The sequence below is a fragment of the Maniola hyperantus genome, chromosome 6, assembly GCF_902806685.2.
Source record: "Maniola hyperantus chromosome 6, iAphHyp1.2, whole genome shotgun sequence".
Taxonomy (NCBI): Eukaryota; Metazoa; Arthropoda; class Insecta; order Lepidoptera; family Nymphalidae; genus Maniola; species Maniola hyperantus.
The window spans coordinates 15299110-15322087 of record NC_048541.1 but is presented as its reverse complement, the minus strand read 5'-3'; the positions used below and the strand labels follow the sequence as shown (position 1 = coordinate 15322087).

The 22978-nt window shown below is 39.2% G+C and overlaps 1 protein-coding gene across 6 annotated transcripts in view; it reads left to right on the top strand.

Annotated features, from left to right (window-relative positions):
• The window catches only part of Ten-m (teneurin transmembrane protein Ten-m), a 271393-nt gene that overhangs the window by 156787 nt on the left and 91628 nt on the right, over positions 1-22978 (top strand). For all 6 annotated transcript variants that reach the window (XM_069499352.1, XM_069499351.1, XM_069499350.1 and 3 more), the window contains exon 2: positions 19520-19558. In XM_069499352.1, coding sequence (XP_069355453.1) covers positions 19522-19558 — 37 coding nt within the window. In that variant the 5' untranslated portion in view covers positions 19520-19521. The remainder of the gene's footprint in view (positions 1-19519; positions 19559-22978) is intronic.

The following is a 22978-nucleotide window of genomic DNA, read 5'->3' as shown; positions in this document are numbered from 1 at the left end:
CGAAACTGTGTACATTGTAGGCTGGATGGAACACAGGAGCGCAATCCGTATTCATTACGAATTCACAATTGAATATTGTACTCGTAGCACATCTCATAGTTCATGCTGCAAAGTTTCCCGTAGTTGCGCCGTACGAGGAATGCCTTTAATTATTTATGCTTGACTGGCTTTAGTTCGCGGCTTTATAGAGATAAAAACATAGAAGAAACTTAGATTTACCACGTGGATTTAGATTTTTAAAACCCCATTTCTAATGGTGAATTGATATTTTAGGTATCAAACAACGGCTTCATAATCACACTCCATGTTTGAACTCCTCAAAACTGTTGATGCATGATACAGCACTCCCAAACTATAGAGATTCAGGGGCTAGCTATTCCTGGTGAAATAATATTGTAAATAGACTTTGTTATTGAATTCCAAGTCCCAACTCTTCAATCCAGATGCTGCAAGGTGCAAGGAACTCCTAAGCCGTATGGATTTCGAAAGTTTTGCTGGTGAATTAATACTTTAGGTACCAACTTACCAAGCAATAACTCCTTACACTAAAAAGCTTAAAATAAAATAAAAAAACCGACTTCCAAAACCACTACAAAGTAAAAAGTAACTTTTGTTTCTACACGTGTATCTATGTATGAAGTCGGGCGAGCATAATAAAAGAAACTAGAAAGCAAAGCGTGAAGCTCGCCCGACTTCAACATACATTACACGTGTAGAAACAAAAGTTATTGTTTACTTTGTAGTTGTTTTGGAAGTCGGTTTTTAAAACAAAAATTAATCTATAAACTTTAGTATATTAAACAAGATTATTCTACTTTGATAAGACGCGCGAATTTGTATTTCAGTTCAAAATCATTTAATTAGAAACAGGAAACGCGCTGAAAACTAAATTAGAGTGAATTGTTTCAAATTCGGAGTAGGTACCGAACGAAATAGTCTGTCATTATAACACTTTCAAAATGGCGGCTTTGAGAAATGTCACTGCTAACTCGCCCGGTGGCATTAGGAATTCCATAAACAATGCTCCAGAAATAGCGCAGCAGGTAAATGCTGATGGCGGACGCGATATTATACAGCGCGATGTAACTAGGGCTGTCACTTTTTTACTTTTTTAGGGTTCCGTACCTCAAAAGGAAAAACGGAACCCTTATAGGATCACTTTGTTGTCTGTCTGTCTGTCTGTCTGTCTGTCTGTCTGTCTGTCTGTCTGTCTGTCTGTCTGTCTGTCTGTCTTTCTGTCTGTCTGTCTGTCTGTCTGTCCGTCTGTCTGTCAAGAAACCTACAGGGTACTTCCCGTTGACCTAGAATCATGAAATTTGGCAGGTAGGTAAATCTTATAGCTGACATTTGGGGAAAAATCTGAAAACCGTGAATTTAGGGTTAGATCACACAAAACAAATTAAATTGTGGTCATGAACTAATAATTTGTATTTTTAACTTTCGAAGTGAGTGACTATATCAAGTGGGATATCATATGAAAGGTCTTCACCTGTACATTCTAAAACAGATTTTTGTTTATTTTTATGCATCATAGTTTTTGAATTATCGTGCAAAATGTCGAAAAAATACGACTGTAGTACGGAACCCTCATTGCGCGAGCCTGACTCGCACTTGGCCGGTTTTTTTATTCTGTTATAAGTTAGCTTTTGACTGCGATCTCACTCAGTGGTAAGTGATGATCTAAATATAATCAAAATCAAAGTCAAAGTCAAATAAATTACTCTTTTCGATTGTCAATTGTTGTCAAAGTCAAAGTCAAAGTCAAATGATTTATTCAAAATAGGTAATGTAACACAAGCAATAACCAGATGGCGCTAGGCAAGTTATGGATCGCGCCTACTCCACCTAACTCGCCAAGTTGCTACTAGATGGCGTTGGCTGTAGGTTGGCCAAAAACGCATTGCGCTAGGAAGATCGACCGGCCTTAGTATAGGGTCTCCGCCACAGCCAACATTTGTCATGCGATCCGAGTTCTCGAGTAATCGGTGTCGTGCTTCCGACTGCGCTTCCACTGCGTGGGACGTTTGTTCGGGACGCGGCTATCGTGAATCGACTTCTCCTACAGTCGCGCTTCCGGTATTCGCTTCCACCTCGTGGGACGGGTGCACGGGACACGACTTTCGCACAGTACCGTCGCGCTTCCGACCTCTCGCTTCCACTGCGTGGGACGAAGGTTAGGGACACGACTTGTAAGTTGTAACTTTTAACGCGAAATAAACGTGTTGTCACGCAACGTTGTTTTATCTTGGTCGTCCGGATCCCGCTTTCCACGTGGAATCGCCACCCTGTGTTACAATCTGGCGCCCAACGTGGGGCAAGATCCAGCAGCCCAGCTGGGTTCTCTTACAGTGGCGCACAACGTGTGGGGCTGCTGGTTACAACCGGCAGACACAGGCAAATCGAAAACCTCAGACCCAAGAGTCTACGTGATGGCTATCAACATATTAACGTACGAAGACCTCGCTGGAGTTATGCCATGGGAGCTGCTCTGAACCAGGGGGAGGATGAAGCTCAACACTCAACAGGAGGGACAAATGCCAAAACGAACTCTTTCTCCAGTTTCCTCGTCGAGACGCCTTCGGAAACTGAGGGGGAGACTGTAACACAAGCAATAACCAGATGGCGCTAGGCAAGTTATGGATCGCGCCTACTCCACCTAACTCGCCAAGTTGCTACTAGATGGCGTTGGCTGTAGGTTGGCCAAAAACGCATTGCGCTAGGAAGATCGACCGGCCTTAGTATAGGGTCTCCGCCACAGCCAACATTTGTCATGCGATCCGAGTTCTCGAGTAATCGGTGTCGTGCTTCCGACTGCGCTTCCACTGCGTGGGACGTTTGTTCGGGACGCGGCTATCGTGAATCGACTTCTCCTACAGTCGCGCTTCCGGTATTCGCTTCCACCTCGTGGGACGGGTGCACGGGACACGACTTTCGCACAGTACCGTCGCGCTTCCGACCTCTCGCTTCCACTGCGTGGGACGAAGGTTAGGGACACGACTTGTAAGTTGTAACTTTTAACGCGAAATAAACGTGTTGTCACGCAACGTTGTTTTATCTTGGTCGTCCGGATCCCGCTTTCCACGTGGAATCGCCACCCTGTGTTACAGTAATAAATTACTCGTATTGATGGTCTGGTATGGTGTTACATTTTTGTAAGATATAGTGGTGATAATTATTACCCAAACTTAAAACTAAAGCTACAAGGGTTCCAAACGCGCCCAAGTCTGAGAAGAGCCCACAACAAACTCAGGTACTTCAATATATAAAAAGAAAAGGTGACTGACTGACTGACTGATCCATCAACGCACAGCTCAAACTACTGGACGGATCGGGCTGAAATTTGGCATGCAGATAGCTATTATGACGTAGGCATCCGCTAAGAAAGGATTTTTGAAAATTCAACCCCTAAGGGGGTACAATAGGGGTTTGAAATTTGTGTAGTCCACGCGGACGAAGTCGCGAGCATAAGCTAGTGCAATCTAAGATGGAAGCGAGCTAACTTAAAAGTGAGTGAGGTGAGTTTAGATTATTATAATCTACTTAGTGCTCAAAGGCGTGTGCAGTCTGCCAATCTGCAATTGACCAGCGTGGTGGACTATGATCTAACCCTTCTCATACCGAGAGGACACCCATGCTCTGTAGTGAGCCGGCTATGGTTTGATCGTGATGATACAATCTTATTTGCAAATTGACAGCCCTACGTAGAATATATCGATACTTAGCGTACGTGCGCTCAATAATGCATCGACAGATCGATAACTCATATGGTCCAACACTACCTATAGTCAAGAAACGTTTCTATTGTAACTTTATTTACAAGCGGCACATCACTCATTGACTACAGTCACAGTTTTTTTTAATAGAGATAGCGAGCAAACGAGCAGGCGGGTCACCTGATGTTAAGTGATTACTGCCACCCATGAATATTTGCAGCACCAGAGGAACCGCCGATGCGTTGCCGGCCTTTTAGGAATTTGTTGGTCCGCCACTTGAATATGTTGTAATCTAGTGGGAACACCGCCGATGGGAGTTGGTTCCACAGTTTGCACGTGCGTGGAAAGAAGGATCTGGCGCAGCGGACGGTCGAAGTGCACCAGACACCCAGGTGGTGAGGGTGAAATTCCTTACGGTGGCGCGCGGTGCAGTTCACTCCAGTTCACTCTGTACCAGAGTGAACTAGAGTGAGGGAACTCTCGGTTTGATCCTGAATCGACAATAATAAATGTCAAACATTATGTGAGCCGCCGATGGGTTGATCATGATGAAACAGAGAGTATGTACCAAAGAGCCTATATTTAGATTGTAGGTACTATAGGTACTATAGTTATGTGTAGCGTAATTGTTCCTTAGTGCTGTATGTCGAGCAATTAGTGCTGTGGGAGTGCTGTGTAATTGCGTTGATTAGCCCTTGACTACGATCTCACCTGGTGGTAAGTGAAGATGCAGTCAAAAACAACAGTAGGGCGATTGTCTAAAACCTGCATCAATCATTATTACAATCTCAATTGTTCTGATTGCCTGATTTTGTGGGATTCTTGTTGCAACAACGCATTGTGGCCAATAGTGAGCGAGCGTTAACCAATCAGAGATGATTGCGATCGTGACATTGTAGCTGTCAAACAACCGCGGTAGAGCCACAGCTGCGCGATTGCGGGAGAATGACAGCTACAATATCACGATCGCAATCATCACTGATTGGTTAACGCTCGCTCACTATTGGCTACAGTGCATTGTTGCAACAAGAATCGCACAAATTCAGCCAATCAGAACAATTGAGATTGTAATAATGATTGATGCAGGTTTTAGACAATCGGCCGAAACGTCAACGTCGCAACGCATTCACCCCTCCCCGCCTCGTCTCGGTGGTTGCAAGTCCTGTGCGGCGCCGGAGCGCATCGTGTGACATGCCACAGATATTTCTATGTAAGACGACGCAGCGACACCGCTCTGGCGCCGCACCGCCGCGCCGCCGCAACGCATCGTGTGCCCCCGCTCTTATGATGTAGGCATCCGCTAAGAAAAGATTTTTCAAATTCAACTCCTAAAGGGGTAAATCAGAGGTTTGAAATTTGTGTAGTCCACGCGGAAAAAGTCGCGGGCATAAGCTAGTTTTATATATTCAGATTGTAGGTACTATGTGTAGTGATATATGTTGGGCAATTAGTGTTGTGGGAGTGCAGTGTAATTGCGTTGATTAGCCGTGACGGCCTTTAATCTTCGTTGCGTCGGCCAACACATCGAGATGTAACTACACTGATAGTTACCGGGTGACGAACATCTTAAAGTCAAAGTCAAAGTCAAAGTCAAATGATTTATTCAAAATAGGTAATAAATTACTCGTATTGATAGTCTGGTGTGGTGTTACATTTGTAAGATATAGTGGTGATAATTATTACGCAAACTTAAAACTAAAGCTACGAGGGTTCCAAACGCGCCCAGGTCTGAGAAGAGCCCACAACAAACTCAGCCGGGTATTCTTTTTATTATCACCACTTTACAAAATTATTGAAACTTATTAGAACTATCACAAAGTCGTTAAGCAACTCATTCCCAAGCTTGCTTATCATTTAAATAATCCTTTACATTGTAATAGGATTTTTTAAGGTGTACTAGCCGATGCCCGCGACTGGGTGGGTTTCATCATCATCATCATCAGCCTGTGGACGTCCACTGTTGGACATAGGCCTTCCCTAAAGAGCGCCACCACACTTCCCGCCAGCCTCTTTATATCGTCGGTCCATCGTGCTGGAGGGCGTCCCACACTACGCTTGCTCAAACGCGGTCTCCACTCAAGGACTTTCCGGCTCCAACGGCCATCGCCTCTACGACAGGCATGATCTACCCACAGCCACTTCAGCTTGCTAATAGTTTGGGCTATGTCAGTGACATACGAAAAATAGGCACACGAAAAATAGCACCAACACGCACGTTTATACCTAAATAATTTCACTCAAACAAATCCATTTGAAACAATATCCACAAACGGAACCACAGCTGTTGTGGTGTTTAATAAATCAATCTCTCCATACCTACCAGTAGGTATGTCTGACACGTACCTCACACTTCGACGATGAATATTATATGTGATGAAATGAAAGGGTGAAAAATACCCTTTGTTTCGTTTTGCTTTGCCATTTATATTGTAGCTTTTGTTATGCTCAAACTAAAATTATTTTAAACTAGCTTATGCTCGCGACTTCGTCCGCGTGGACTACAAAATTTCAAACCCCTATTTCACCCCCTTAGGAGTTGAATTTTCAAAAATCCTTTCTTAGCGGATGCCTACGTCATAATAGCTATCTGCATGCCGAATTTCAGCCCGATCCGTCCAGTAGTTTGAGCTGTGCGTTGATAGATCAGTCAGTCAGTCAGTCAGTCCGTCAGTCAGTCAGTCAGTCACCTTTTCCTTTTATATATATAGATAGTTGCACTTATAAGATAAATGGTTAGAGTTGCTATTTATTTCTTGAAATTGCTACTAAACTCTTTAGTTTTTATTAATTTTTTTTGTGTGATATAACCACAAATTCACGGTTTTCAGATTTTTCCCCTAATACCAACTATAAGACCCACCTACCTACCAAATTTCATGATTCTAGGTCAACGTGAAGTACCCTGTAGGTTTCTTGACAGACAGACAGACAGACGACAAAGTGATCCTATAAGGGTTCCGTTTTTCCTTTTGAGGTACAGAACGCTAAAAATAAAATATGTAAAGTAGTTATGAACTCAGAATAATAGATCCCACCATTTCATGTTTGCCTTGGCAAATTTCATGTTTGAGTCTTGACTCAACTTCATAATGAGATCTCTAGTAAAGCCAAGCCCCTAGCTGAGCTTTGATTTGTGCTGCCTATGGGGGCCTATCCCAAGTCCAAAGTACATAGCTCTTAAGTGCTCTTGACTGTATCAAATTTATAACAATAAATCACAAATAACTCTACTTATAAGCCCTGAAACCCTACATCTTGGTAAAAAAAAGTATGGCTTGGCCGTTTAATGTACGTGGAATTTTTATCTCATAAAACATTTTAAGCCCAAAAGGAATACTTTGTGCGACAATTACGAAATTATACAGCGAATATCAAAAAAAATGAAAGATGTAGTTATGAACTTAGAATAATAGAGAGTAGGAGTAGAACTAACAATTTTGACAGTTATTTCGTCGTCGTCAACCGATAAGAGGTCCATTGCTGGACATAAGTCTCTTGTAGGGTATTTCACCGTGCACACATGCTTTTACCAAATTGACAGTACCAATACTTTTATGAACACCATATACGCTTATGGCGGTTTAATAAAGTCCCTGCCTCATAACTCAAGCGCAGTAAGGATAAGCACGATAAGTCCATATAAAGAAAGTTACTAAGGAGCCACCTACGTGTATAATTGTGGACCATCCAACATATTAATTGCAAACCTGAATAAAACCTGAATGGTTGGACGCGTTTTGCAATGGATACAGTGGCTTATGAACATTACACAATACATCATGATCAACCCATCGCCGGCTCACTACAGAGCACGGGTCTCCTCTCAGAGTGAGAAGGGTTTTGGCCATAGTCTACCTCGCCGGCCACGTGCGGATTGGTAGACTTCACACACCTTTGAGAACATTATGGAGAGCTCTCAGGCATGCAGATTTCCTCACGATGTTTTCCTTCACCGTTACACAATACGTACTGGGTATTATTAGCTATTTTTAGGGTTCCGTACCTCAAAAGGAAAAACTGTCTGTCTGTCTGTCTGTCTGTCTGTCTGTCTGTCTGTCCGTCTGTCTGTCAAAAAACCTACAGGGTACTTCCCGTTGACCTAGAATCATGTTTGGCAGGTAGGTAGATCTTATAGCTGACATTTGGGGAAAAATCTGAAAACCGTGAATTTAGGCTTAGATCACACAAAAAAAATTAAATTGTGGTCATCAACTAATAATTAGTATTTTCAACTTTTGAAGTGAGTGACTATATCAAGTGGGGTATCATATGAAAGGTCTTCACTTGTACATTCCAAAACAGATTTTTATTTATTTTTATGCATTATGCAAAATGTCTGAAAAATACGACTGTAGTACGGAACACTCATTGCGCGAGCCTGACTCGCACTTGGCCGGATTTTTCTTTATTCTTCTTGAAATGCCGTCTCCTATCGGAGGTTGGCAATCATTACGGCTATCTGCACCTTGAACACTGCTGCTCGGAAAAGAGATCGAGTACTTTTGCCGTACCATTGGCGTAAATTCTTTAGCCACGATGTTCTTCTATGGCCTGGTGGTCGTCTGCCGGCTATTTTCCCCTGAATAATGAGCTGAAGGAGCTCGTATGTGCTTTTCTCATAATATGGCCAAAGTACTCCAACTTCCGCACTTTTATGGTCTTCAGGATTTCTTTCTCATCAGTATCTCATCAGGATTATCTGTGTAGATTTCCTGATGAGTGTTGAATATTTGCATGCTAGATATGTAGTAAAATATGAAGATCGCTTATACTTAGTTATAATTGATTGTAAACATCCTATGTACAAATATATTCTATTCTATTATATTCTATTCATTATTAGCTTTCTCCCGTGACTTTGCCCGCATGATATAATTTATAGCTTCTAGCTGACTAGATGATAGCTAATGCCAGCGAATTCGTTCTCGTGGGTTTAGGTCTTTAAAATCCCGTGGCAGTGGGAACTCTTTGATTTTTCGGGATAAAAATAGTCCCATACATAATATGATTTGCCTTCTTATTTCTAATCCGAACCGCTATGATTTGGAACACCCTTCCAGCATCAGTTTTCCCTTTCAATTATAATATGGGTGCCTTCAAGTCGAGAGTGAATAGGCATCTTCTAGCGCGCTCCATCTTAGGCTACATCATCACTTGCCACCAGGTCTGATTGCAGCCAAGCGCTTGTCTATAAATTAAAACAAAAAACCGGCCAAGTGGGAGTCAGGCTCGCGCAGCGAGGGTTCCGTAGTACAGTCGTATTTTTTCGACATTTTGCACGATAAATCAAAAACTATGATTCATAAAAATAAATAAAAATCTGTTTTAGAATCCACAGGTGAAGCCCTTTTATATGATACCCCACTTGATAAAGTTATCTTACTTTGATAGTTGAAAATACTAATTATTAGTTCATGACCACTATTTAATTTTTTTTGGGTGATGTAACCACGAATTCACAGTTTTCAGATTTTTCCCCGAATGTCTGCTACAAGACCTACCTACCTGCCAAATTTCATGATTCTAGGTCAACGGGAAGTACCCTGTAGGTTTCTTGACAGACAGACAGACAACAAAGTGATCCTATAAGGGTTCCATTTTTCTTTTTGAGTTACGGAACCCTAAAACCCTAAGATCGCATCGATTTCATCAGTTTTGATTTGTACTTAGTTAATGGGGCCGATTCTCTAGTACACAATCTCTAAACTAAACTAAATTAACAGGTCTAAATCTAGTGCTTTCCTTTTCCGCAAGCAACATTATGAAAGGGATAGCAATAGATTTAGACGTGATATTTTAGTTTAGTTTAGAGATTGTGTACAAAGGAATTAGCCACATTATCTAGTTTAGTTTAGTTTTATAAGAGGAATGAGCAACATCCATACAAACTCAACAGAGTTTTAGGATCTCAAGCGTAGAATTGTATAATTATTATTTAGCTAAATAAAGAATTAAAAAAAAAAAAAGCGGGCCGACTTGAGAACCACCTCCTCTTTGGAAGTCGGTTAATAAGAGTCGCACTTGACTGAGACTGATTTTGCCTAAGTACATATCTACATGAATGTAGGTACACTTTGTTTCGATTTGTAATTTCAGATTACATTACAAATATGGGCAGAGATAAAATGAAATTGAAGTATCGACTGCAATGTAAAATGATGACTTTTGCAATACAAATACACATTAACGGCCTTTTGTGTGATGTCGGTCAAGTGCGAATTGGCTTGACAAGGGTTATTATAGGACATTAACGTTTTTAGGGTTCCGTACCTCTAAAGGAAAAACTGAACCCTTATAGGATCACTTTGTTGTCTGTCTGTCTGTCCGTCTGTCTGTCAAGAAACCTACAGGGTACTTCCCGTTGACCTAGAATCATGAAATTTGGCAGGTAGGTAGATCTTATAGCTGACATTTGGGGAAAAATCTGAAAACCGTGAATTTAGGGTTATTCACACAAAAAAAAAAAATTGTGGTCATGAACTAATAATTAGTATTTTCAACTTTCGAAGTGAGTGACTATATCAAGTGGGGTATCATATGAAAGGTCTTCACCTGTACATACTAAAACAGATTTTTATTTATTTTTATGCATTATAGTTTTCGAATTATCGTGCAAAATGTCGAAAAGATACGACTGTAGTACGGAACCCTCATTGCGCGAGCCTGACTCGCACTTGGCCGGTTTTTTACTTATTAAGTCACTTAGGGTTAAATATACTTCTAATAAGTAGGTAGTAATACCAACTAATCCGCACTTGGCTGCTATGGCCAAAACTATCGACCTCCCTGGCGCAGTGGTAACCGCTAAGGTCTTATTAGTGGGAGGTCCCGGGTTCAATTCGGTCCCGGTTCGGGAATTTTATAATTTCTAAATGTCTGGTCTGGTCTGGTGGGACCTTCCGCCGTGGCTAGTTACCACCCTAAAGCCGTGCCGCCAAGTAATTTAGCGTTCCCGTACGATGCCGTGTAGAAACCAAAGGGGCATGGGTTTAAAAACTGCCATACTCTTTCCAGGTTAGCCCGCTTCCATCTTAGACTGCATCATCATTTACCACCAGGTGAGATTGCAGTCAAGGGCTAACTTGTATCTAAATAAAAAAAATATGTAAAAAACCCCTTCTCACCCGTGCTCTGTAGTGAGCCAGCGATAGGTTGATCATGATGATGATGAAGCAGTAATAATCTGGAAATTAAGACATTGGCTTCTTAGTCGGGTGATCTGAGATTCGATTCCGGGCTACTAACCTACCTAACTTTTTGAAGTTATGTGCGTTTAACAGTGAAACGGGTTGCTTATGATGAGGTTGTTACACAATAAATACTATTATTATTTTTTGATAGGTAGATCAAAAAGTTAAAGAAAAATAAATAAAATACTTATGAAATATTGTCAGTAGGTACTTGCCACCAACTTAACTTATAACTCGACAAAAATCATAAAAATAAATTAAAAATATGACAGGCACAAATTATTTCGTACAGTATTTCGTAATCGCGACACAAAACTACAAATTTTTAACAACAAAACAATTTTAATATTCATTGCGATTGTAATAAAGACAGATATTGAGATAAATGGCGACAGCCGAAGCGGATTGCATTTAAATATTAATTATGACACAATAAATAAAAGTCTTGCGCTTGACTCATGCAAGCATCTGGCGCCTGCGCGGACCGGTTCAGAGTCAACTTAGTGTCGATGACCAACACGTTTTATGTATACATTCTTACATAATAAATAATTGAGTAACAACTTGTTAACATGGAATCATTAAACTACGATTCTTTATTATACCTATACAATCTATATCTTAAAATATAAAAGGAAAAGGTGACTGACTGACTGATTGATCTATCAACGCACAGCTCAAACTACTCGACTGATCGGGCTGAAATTTGGCATGCAGATAGCTATTATGACGTAAGCATCCGCTAAGAAAGGATTTTTAAAATTCTAACGCCTAAGGGGGTGAAATAGGGGTTTGAAACTTGAATAGTCCACGCGGACGAAGTCGCGAGTATAAGCTAGTTTTACATAGATGCATTAAAAATAAAACAAAAAGACACCGATAAAAACATTCCTTGCTAGAAAATGCATTTATGCAACAGACAATTTCCGTTTTGAGTCGTCACGACCACTTATTATACCTACTTTAGCGGCTGTTCCAGCGTCGTCGCGTCGTCGTGATCGTATCTGACTTCCGACCGCGCCACGTGCGACGACTCACGACATGGCGTCACGACGGGTTTGTCGTCAACCACTGATATACTAACACCTAAGATACTTATGCAGATCTTTAGCTAGCCAGACAAGATATGGTCAAAGCAAACAAAATTTTTCACGGTTTTCGATTTTTAGATTTAAGATATTTTTTTAAGGTTTTAGATTTAATCTCTATATATATAAAAGGAAAAGGTGACTGACTGACTGACTGACTGACTGAATGACTGACTGACTGACTGACTGATCTATCAACGCACAGCTCAAACTACTGGACGGATCGGGCTGAAATTTGGCATGCAGATAGCTACTATGACGTAGGCATCCGCTAAGAAAGGATTTTTGAAAATTCAACTCCTAAGGGGGTGAAATAGGGTTTTGAAATTTTGTAGTCCACGCGGACGGAGTCGCGAGCATAAGCTAGTTTAATATATTTTAGTTTTAATTTAATGATTTTTTTTAGATCTTAGTTTATAAGATAACTATATTAAGTGGGATATCATATGAAAAGACTCTAATTGTGAATTCTAAGTCAATGGATACAATTGAAAAACGCTCACCACGATATTTTTCCCTCTCGTGTGGGCTCCTTTAAAAAGTTGGTCCCTAACTTAATACAGACAGACAGACACATTTTTACATATTTTATAAAATGAGTTATTAAGGATATGGATGGATTATAATTATTATTACACACACACATTTGCATATCAATGTGTGGGCTCTTAAATTGATCATTATTCACCGGGCAGCGCCGACGGGTCGGTCACGCGCATTGACGGGTACTTAACATGCATTGTGCTCGATTTGACCCATTTATCTGGCCATTTGTGTATCGCATTTGTATGGCTCATGCTGTTTTGGTGAAACGCTGTACCGACTTGCTACGGGTTTTTTGTACCACCTAAAGTCGAACAAAAAAGCTGTGATAGCCCACTGGTTAGGACGTCCGCCTTCTAATCGGAGGTTGGGAGTTCGATGACTTTTGCAGCTCTAACTTTTCCGAGTTATGTGCGTTTTAAGTGGTTAAATATCACTTGCTTTAACGGCGAAGGAAAACATCGTGAAGAAACCTGCATGCCTGAGAGTTCTACATAATGTTCTCAAAGGTGTGTGAAGTCTACCAATCCGCACATGGGCAGCGTGGTTGACTATGGTCAAACCTTTCTCACTCCGAGAGGAGACCCATGCTCTAAGGTAACTAGGTACTGACTGACTGACTAACTCACTGACTGACTGATCTATCAAGGCACAGCTCAAACTACTGGGCGGATCGGGCTAAAATTTAGCATGCAGATAGCTACCGCAATCGCGCAGCGGAATCTAAATAAGTATATAAAAGGAAAAGGTGACTGACTGACTGACTGATCTGTCAACGCACAGCGATAGCTATTATGGAAGGCATTCCGAACCAGTGGTAGATGCATCCGACTATTCGTAAGTACTTGTAAAAGTTTATTCGAATAAAAAAGATTTTTATTTATTTATTTTATTTATGACGTAGACATCCGGCAAGAAAGGATTTTTGAAAATTCAAAGTCTCGAGTGAGTAAAATAGTGGTTTCTGTGTAGTCCACGCGGACAAAGTCGCGAGTTCATTCATATTTTGATACAGAGGCTATCATTTCGAAATTTGTGCAGTCCACGCGGACGAAGTCGCGAGCATAAGCTAGTTCATTCATATTTTGATGCAGTTATAAGATACATTACACGGATACCTTAGCAAAGCTCATAATAAACTTATAATAATAAACTCATCTTCAATCATACAGCACAAATCCTCCATCCTACAAAAGCCTGACCTGACGCGACTTGTATTTGCAATGATAATAACAACACTACAACGACCCGACCCTGGTCATTCGCTAAAATAACTTCATATTGCTAGGAAAAACACCAATACTAAACTCTAAAACCATCAACATACAAAAAGCGCGCGCAACGCAGTTCCCCGACGTTTGTGCTCTATTTCCATCACAGATAAATCAACCTCAAGAGTACGCATATAGAAGGTTTTGCATGAAAACAAAATCGTAAAATGTTGGCGGGGGACAGGGGAGAATGCTTTGTTGTGATTGGTGGACTCAAAAGTCACGTAATCAAGACAATGTGCGGAATGAGGGTACCGAACTGGCGTGAGCCAACTTTTATGCTAAGAAACTGCCTAAGCTTGTCTTGCCTAAGATCGCGGGGTCAAGCTTGGCGATCGCGGGTCTCCGGCTATTAGGCGTCTATAGGTGGTGATATGTGATTTCCATAAAATAACAAATCGACTTGCCTGACTAAAATCCTACAAAGGAACAGATATTTTTTTCCAAACTGATAATATCTATGGTTTCTTACACAAGCCCTTGGATATTGAGCTATGAACTAATCAAAGGTTTACCTCTTTTGGAAAATATGTAGAAGCAATTTTTCTTTCTTTCTAATTCAACACTGTAGTTTCTTAAAACAATTTTATCTATTACTCTTTCTTTCTTCATTTATTTATTAACTAGCTTACTTACTAGTACTAGCGACTTTGTCCGTGTGAAATTTCAAACCCTTATTTTACCCCCTTAGGGGTTGAATTTACCAAAATCCTTTCTTAGCGGATGTCTACGTCATAATAGCTATCTGCATGCCAAATTTCAGCTCGATCCTTGCAGTAGTTTGAGCTGTACGAACATAGATCAGTCAGTCAGTCAGTCACCTTTTCCTGTTATATATTTAGACTAGCTTATGCTCGCGACTTAGTCTGCGTGAACTACACAAATTTCAAACCCCTATTTCACCCCCTTAGGAGTTGAATTTTCAAAAATCCTTTCTTAGCGGAAGCCTACGTCATAATAGCTATCTGCATGCCAAATTTCAGCCCGATCCGTCCAGTAGTTTGAGCTGTGCGTTGATAGATCAGTCAGTCAGTTAGTCAGTCAATCAGTCAGTCAGTCAGTCAGTCACCTTTTCCTTTTATATATTTAGATTATTTATTCCGTTTTCACCTTGTCATTACTAAAATCACGCTTCACAGTTCTTTATTTACTTAAAAAATATAAAGGACTTAAAAATCGCGCAAGCCCGCATTCAGTGTGACAACCCTTTTATTAATATAACTGAATGCCAGAGGCTTTCCTGTCCGAGAACGCGGAAAATTTGCTTTACACATAAAAATATATCTACCCTCAGTCCGATGTTATTTATTTTGCTAAAAAATCAGGCGTATTTGTCTGTCCCGCTACAGGTCAATGATCCGGACAATGAATGGGATTATGGCTAAATGAATTGGTCAGCGGTCAAGTGGGATTAACGATCATTAATTATGGTTCCGTAGGTATATCGTAAAAGAAGCGGTGATAGCCGAGTTATTAGTAGTACGTCAGTCTTTCAGTCGGGGGTTCGGGGTTCGATTACTAGCACGCACGTCTAACTTTTCATATCACTTGCTTTAAAGATGAAGGTAGAGTTCTCCATAATGTTCTCGAATTCTCGTGTGTGTAAAGTCTGCCAATCCGCACTTGAAAGAAAGAAAGAAAGAAAACTAGCTTATTCATCAAGATGAATAAGCTAGTTTTCTTACACTTAGTTAACTTTATGGACAAGTGCATAAAGTTTAAACAAACTTAAGGCAAAATGCGTGCCTAAAGCGGTGTTGAGACACATTTCGGATGTTCAAAGAATCAAGTTTTGGCCTCAAAAACTATAAATTTGTTTATTTATTTTTTAATACTTATTATAAAAATTAAAGATATTCTTTAGTGAACTACGAGAGCCAGAACACGATTGGCACAATTTGGCTCGATATAAAAAAATCGCAAAGTTTTCGTCTTAGACAGCACCCGTGTAAAACTTCAAACCCATTTCGCCTTAAAATGAGTGGTTAGTAGGTAGCAGTTCGTAATAAAATACTTGGGCAACGTGGATGGGTTGATGATGATGATGACTTTTCCTTTGATGTAAATTCTTCCGCCAAAATGTTCTTCTTCACAATCATAACTATACCTTCCGCCCAGATATCAACCAAATTCTGAATCACAAGTCATTTATAAGAGTCCCAAAAATGTAGAAAAGTATTCAAAATTAAGTATCTGCTTAGATAATTCATTATGTTATTTTACTGTCCCGTTCAGAAAATTCACTAACGGAACCCTGAAAAGCCGCAAAAAATATCTATTGTGAACGAAAGATGTTCGGATCGGTTGAACTTCACAAAAACTAGCGTAGAATCGCTTTTTATTGAGAATATTTTTGTTATTATCGAAAAAAAAACATTTTATAAAAGTAAGTAGATTGATGATATTTTTGACTCATTTTATATCCTGACTGTTTTTATTACTAGCTAGCTGCCCTAGCTCTGGCCCTAATTAGCGACTTGGTCCGTGTGGAATCCGTCCGTGTCCGTGTACAAATTTCAAACCCTGGTTTCACCCCCTTCAGGGTTGAATTTTCAAAAATACTTTCTTAGCGGATGCCTACGTCATAATAGCTATCTGCATGCCAAATTTCAGCCCGATCCGTCCAGTAGTTTGAGCTGTGCGTTGCTAGATCAGTCAGTCAGCTTTTCCTTTTATATGTACATAGAAGATCTATTAAAAAGTTTTAGCTATATTTCTTTATTTGTTTTTCTATCTCCTCGTATCCTATCCTAAATTACTTTCTAACTAGGATAGGGAAATATTTAGCGGTAGGTCTTCCGCATGTGCATTTTTTTTAAGAATATTAGCCAAGTTAATTGCTGACTAATATTCCATTCCCCACCAATTAAGCGTTAAGCTTGTGCTAGGAGTATATTATGTAACAGTGTAGTGCAACGGGTGTTTGAATTTGAATTGATTTGATTTGGCATTTCGATTAAACTTTAAAATGTTACATTTGAGAAGTCCTTAAAATTTAATTGGCGGTTCCGTGCGACTGTAAAACTTTCTAAATCCCAATTTTAGTTACAATAAAATCAGTATTTCAACCCAAGAAAGCAATTTACAGACACAAGCTCATAGAATGACTGTTGTATTTCATTCAGTCAGTGTGTTTGTACAATGTGTCAGGATCTATTGAGACGCCAGTCCTAAAGAGTTATAGTAAGAGACGTAGTACAGTCGCGAACAAAATGTGAAATGAAATAAAATCTTTACTTTATTTATTTTATTACTCGCTGATGCTTGCGACTTCGTACGCGTGGATTTAGGTCTTTTATATATCCCGTGGGAACTCTTTGATTTCACGGGATAAAAAGTAGCCTATGTCACTCTCCAGATCTTTGACTATACCCATGCAAAATCACGTCAATCCGTTGCTCCATTGCGACGTGATTAAAGGACAAACCAACAAACCAATAAACCAACAAACCAATACACTTTCGCATTTATAATAAGGGTACTGATTAATAAACCGTATTTGAAGTTAAAATATATTTAATAAAGCGCCTTTTTTTCAGGAGGTCGGGGGTTCGATCCTGGGACTTTTGCATGAGAGTTCTCCATAGTTATTTTTACTATTATTTAATTGATGGTTTTTTTAGTTCATTGGATTTTGTTGCTAATTGATGAATTTTAATATTGTAAAAATAGAATTACAAGTTTTTTTGCATGCCACTCCATGGCAGATTGTAGTTACTGTAATCATAAGCATAACTGTACTGTCAAACTGCATAACTGTACTGTACTGTTCTACCAAATAAATGAATGAAATTAAATAAAATGTTCTCAAAGGTGTGTAAAGTCTGCCGATCTGCACTTGGCGAGCGTGGCCGACCATGGCCTGAATCTTCTTCATTCTGAGCGGAGACCTATGCTCAGTAGTGAGCTGGCGATGTTGATCATGATGATATTAATGATATTTCCACAACAAAATTTTTAAAAAAACAATGAAATTGAATATAATTATTTTTGCTTGTCAAACAATTTCGAGCACAAACATACACGCGTCCGTTTGTACGTAACACGAACCGGAGGTGTTAAGTGATACAAAATGTCAGTCCCGTCCACGGGCCGGTCAATTAGCGGGCTCATAAACCGGTCGCCATGGCAACGCGTCGCACCTCGCTAAACAAACTAATTGGCCGCCGCTTTTATCTCAATGACTGTAATTGGTGAATGGAATCTACTTTGAAGGACGTCAATCAATTATATTCTGTTCACTGGTCGTTATTTTTTCTAAATCTCTGTTGTCTATACTTTATCTACGGAGAGAGTTTTATATAGGGCTCTCTCTGTTAAGTAATCCCATAAAAATGACAAAGACAAAATGTCAATTGACGTTAACCATTTTGAGTGACCAACCAATCACAAACGAAGAGTATCCACGGAAACAAGTCATTACGGAAAACATAGGTCAATGTGTTGATCGTTATATTATATTATATTATGTGCAATACTTAAAATACATCGCGCTTGCTTCGCTCACGATATTTTAAAGTAGATCCTGATACTCTATTCACTTTCATTACGAGCATCGTCGTCTCTAAATTAAAGGAAATTTTTCACGCTCATTTCGCTCCGCTTTTATTTCATGTTTTAAATACTATGTCCTATTTTAAGTTATTCTTTTCTTAAAATACTAATTTATAGTATGAATCCCACCACACGAGATATTCCACTTTACCCAGCTGAGACTTAAACCCGGGACTTTCTACTTTAATACCTCAGCGTTCACTACTGCGCCAGGGAAGTCATCAACAATGCGTAAAAGTAAAACATGTTATAAGTACGAGTATAGGAGGTATATTATCGTATAATTAAGCTCGTAGGTACCTCCTCCTAATTATCCAGTTCATTACACTGTAAGCTTGTTAACTTATTAAGCATTCTTAACCTTAATAACTCTTTGATTCGATTAAGATGTAAACAGGGCATGTGAGCAAAATATAATTATACCTCAAGTGAATAAAATGGTCCTACTTTCGATTATTTTACACATATTAGTATTATTTGAACATATTGTGAAAACTAACTGAACCGCCCCCGCATCGCTCGCTTGGAATTTAAAAATTCGAGGTGGGGGTTGAATTTCCAATAATCCTGGAACACGTATTTCTTCATTTTTTGACCGAAAACCCAAATACCAATTTTCATGCAAATAACTTGAAAAATGACGGACTTTCATACAAACTTTCATCCGATATTTTAACCCACTTATAGGGGTGGAATTTCGAAAAATCCTTTCTTAATGGATACCTACTCTTTACAAACCCTCAAAATTTCATGTCTCTAGGGCCCAGCGGTTTAGGCTGTGCGTTGATATATAAGTCAGTCAGTCAGTTAGTCAGGACTTTGAATTTTATATATAAAGATATCTGTAAAAGGTACTTACACAATTAAAATTTTCATAAAATACTTCCACTTTGTAATAATTATACACATTAAAATATTAACTTTTATACAGAAAGTCTGTAGAATGTGCAATTTACACATCAACAGATTGTAACTTGTCAGATTAAATTACATTATTTGCAATAGGTACAAGTATGTTGCAAAATAATTCAATATAAATTACATATTCGTGTCTGAATACAAGTAACTTGTCAGCCACCATTGCTATATTTGGAAAGCTAAAATATACTTTTTGATAAAAAATCATAAAAATTAAAAAAAAAATGTTTTCCTCTTTACAGGCATGCTGAGATCTACCTACGACCGCCCAGACCACGAACGTAAGTTATATCTATTATAGATAAAAACCTTTAAATTAATCTGATTACACTGACAAAAATTTACAAAAAATTATGACAACATGGTACCTATTGTTAGTTGTTACCTCTGTAAACGCCTCAATAATACACGATGATAAAAATATAATAACCAAGTTATAAATGCGTACAATGAGTTGTCACGCGCCATTTTAAATTTATGTGTCATTGGCACCGATTCTAAGCACAACCTAATTTTAGAGTATTCGCACCCTTTTCTTACTATTGTAAGAACAGGGTGATGGTGGTGTGGACAGAAGCAGTTTCACATTTCTAAATTTAATTTTTAGATGGTAAAACCCGTGATTTTAGCACGCACTCGCGAACCTACTGTTTAAATTTGTATTGTGCACAAAAATTAAGAGTCTTTAAATGTGAAAGTCATGTTCCGTTCCTTTTTTAGCATTAGTAAAAAGAAAAGGATGCAGATACTCTAAATTTAGTTTAGAGAGAGGCTAGAGAATCGGGGCCAATGTAAAAAAATACGATTTTAGTCCTTATTTTTAAGGTGAACCGTACTTTTGATATGACAGTTGACACAAAGATAAAATGGCGCGTGAAAATTCATTTTGTACGGACTATAATGTATACCCAACTTTTGCTCTTCCTTTCGAAAATTCAAATCACTTGTTCACGCGTATATACCTACGATAGAAATGGTTGGAGAGGCGATATAACGGGAAAAGCTGGCGCAAAATAAACTAAACGCATAGAAAAGCGTCGACATAATGGCCATCAATTTTTTCCATTTGGCGAGTATATTGAGTAAATCCGTCACTCAGCTGGCATATCGGCCGGTTTCACATTAACTGCCATAATATTTACATTTTTAGGGTTCCGTACCCGAAGGATGCCAACGGGACCCTATTACTAAGCCTCCGCTGTCCGTCCGTCTTCCTGTCTGTCAGCGGGCTGTATCTCATGAACCGTAATAGGTAGAATGTGGATTTAGGTTTTTAAAAATCCCATGCGAACTCTTTGATTTACCGGGATAAAAAGTAGAGTGTGGGTCTTTGCGAAAAATCACGTCGATCCGTTGTGACGTGATTGAAGGACAAACAAACACACTTTGGTATTTATATGAGTAGTGATATAATTTTTTTTAATTTTCATGTGTGGCCATTTCGGGTACCACACTCAATGTAAACTTCAACTCTCTACTTATTACGGTTCATGAAATACAGACGGACGGACAGACGCACGGACAGCGGAGGCTTAGTACAAGTCCCGCAAATTGCTATTGAGCTGGAACCATGTCTCATTAACATCGAAATGACGTCATTTTGACGTCAGCCGAAATTAAAATATACCAACAGCTCGAAACTTCAGTCTAGTGCTGACGTCACTAAAATGGCGGCCACGCGCATTAGCAATTTGCGGGACTTGTAATAGGGTCCCGATGGCATTCATCGGATATGGAACCCTAAAAACATAGATTTTTTAAATGCTAGTCAGTTTATGTGATAACAGGCCACCATTTTGCTTTTCTATTTACAATCTGTATTTTTCGATATTGCGCGCTAAAATCTGAACATAATTCAACGTTCAATGCTGCTCGGTTAGTTAATCCCTCCAGTTTTTAATTAAGGGCTATTCTTTTAACAATAACCACCTTTGAGCGTTTAAGTGAACTGATTAAGGCGTGTTTAACTGAATTAAAATTTTGTTTTCTATAAGTTATTTTCATAGAAGCTGAAGGTTTAAAGAAATAAAATAAATTTTGAAATAAATTTTCCAAAATTCCAAAATCCTTTGACATAAACTATTCGCGTGCTACTTATTGGTGGCAATCTATATCAGTTTATTTTACCTCTATTTTATTTTTTACTAGATAATGCCCGCGACTTTGTCGGCGTGGATTTAGGTTTGTTTAAAAATCCCGTGGGAACTCTTCGTTTTTCCGGGACAAAAAGTAGCTTATGTCCGTCCCCGGGATGCAAGCTAACTCTGTACTAAATTTCATCCAAATCGGTTAAAATGTTAGGCCGTAAAAAACTAGCAGACAGTAACAGTTTAACCGATTTTGATGAAATTTAGTACAAAGTTAGCTTACATCCCGGGGAAGGACATAGGCTATTTTTATCTCGGAAAATCAAAGAGTTCCCACGGGATTCTTAATGACCCATCCGTTTAACCAATTTATATTAAATTTGGTACAGAAGTACAGCTTGTGCCTTGGAAATTGACATAGGCAAGTTTAGTCCCGGAAAAGCAAAGAGTTCCCACGGGTTTTTAAAAAACCTAAATCCACGCGGACGAAATCGCGAGTATCGCATCTAGTTTTTATTATATAGATAGTTAGATAGAAATTATTTAAATACCTCCTTTAATACTCCGAATCGCAAACTAAACAAGTTTCCTGTGAATATTAATTCCGTTCTATAATGCTCAATTTCGCGGAAATCAATTTGGGCAGTATCTGGAAAGTTTTGCGTCCAATTGCACCGTCGCAGTTTAGCGGATAACAGATACGACACGCACACTATTTCACTGTTTAGGAAGTTATCATAATGTTAGAACCAACTTTTTGCTTAGTGTTAGTGTTTGAAAGCGCTTACGAGCACGAAGAAACCAATATTGTAAGTGTTTTTTCTTTTTGTGTGGAAATAAATAAAATAAATAAATATCATAAAATCCTGTGGATACCCTCTGTGGTGAGACGTGGGCCTTTAAAGCTTAAAAGTTGTTGGGTGTCTGGCATGGGGTTGCCACGACACTAAGTGTCTGGCAATGCATGACGTGATTTCTAATACTATTCTGAAGAAAATATAAAAAGTTACTTATATTACAGTTTCCTCAAAATCGTGGAACGCGTCCACTTCCCGCTTCGTAGTTGCTTTCGTTGATGATGCTTTAGTCTAAAGTAGCTGATTTTCGCAACACGCTATTTTATAGTACGTTATGGAAAATATACAATTACATAATATTATATCTCAGTACTGAGTTACAGTATACTTTGCCTAAAATTCACATGTTCCACGTAAGTTTCGAGCGAATATTAATTCGTGTTCGAGACTCGAGTTCGTGTATAATGTTCAATATCTCGGAAATCAATTTCGAGACGTCCTCCAAACTTTCCCATTCGGTTGCACCATCTCCGTTTAACTAGCACAACTATATGTCTAGTGTATACCTACTTGTTCGCAACTAACTACTTATTATGGTGCTCATAATAATTATCATCATGATCATCCCATCACCGGCTCACTACAGAGCACGGGCCTCCTCTCAGAGTGAGAAGGGTTTTGGCCATAGTCTACCACGCTGGCCATGTGCGGATTGGTAGACTTCACACATCCTTGAAAGCATTATGGAGAACTCTCAGGCATGCAGGTTTCCTCACGATGTTTTCCTTCACCGTTAAAGCAAGTGATATTTAATTCA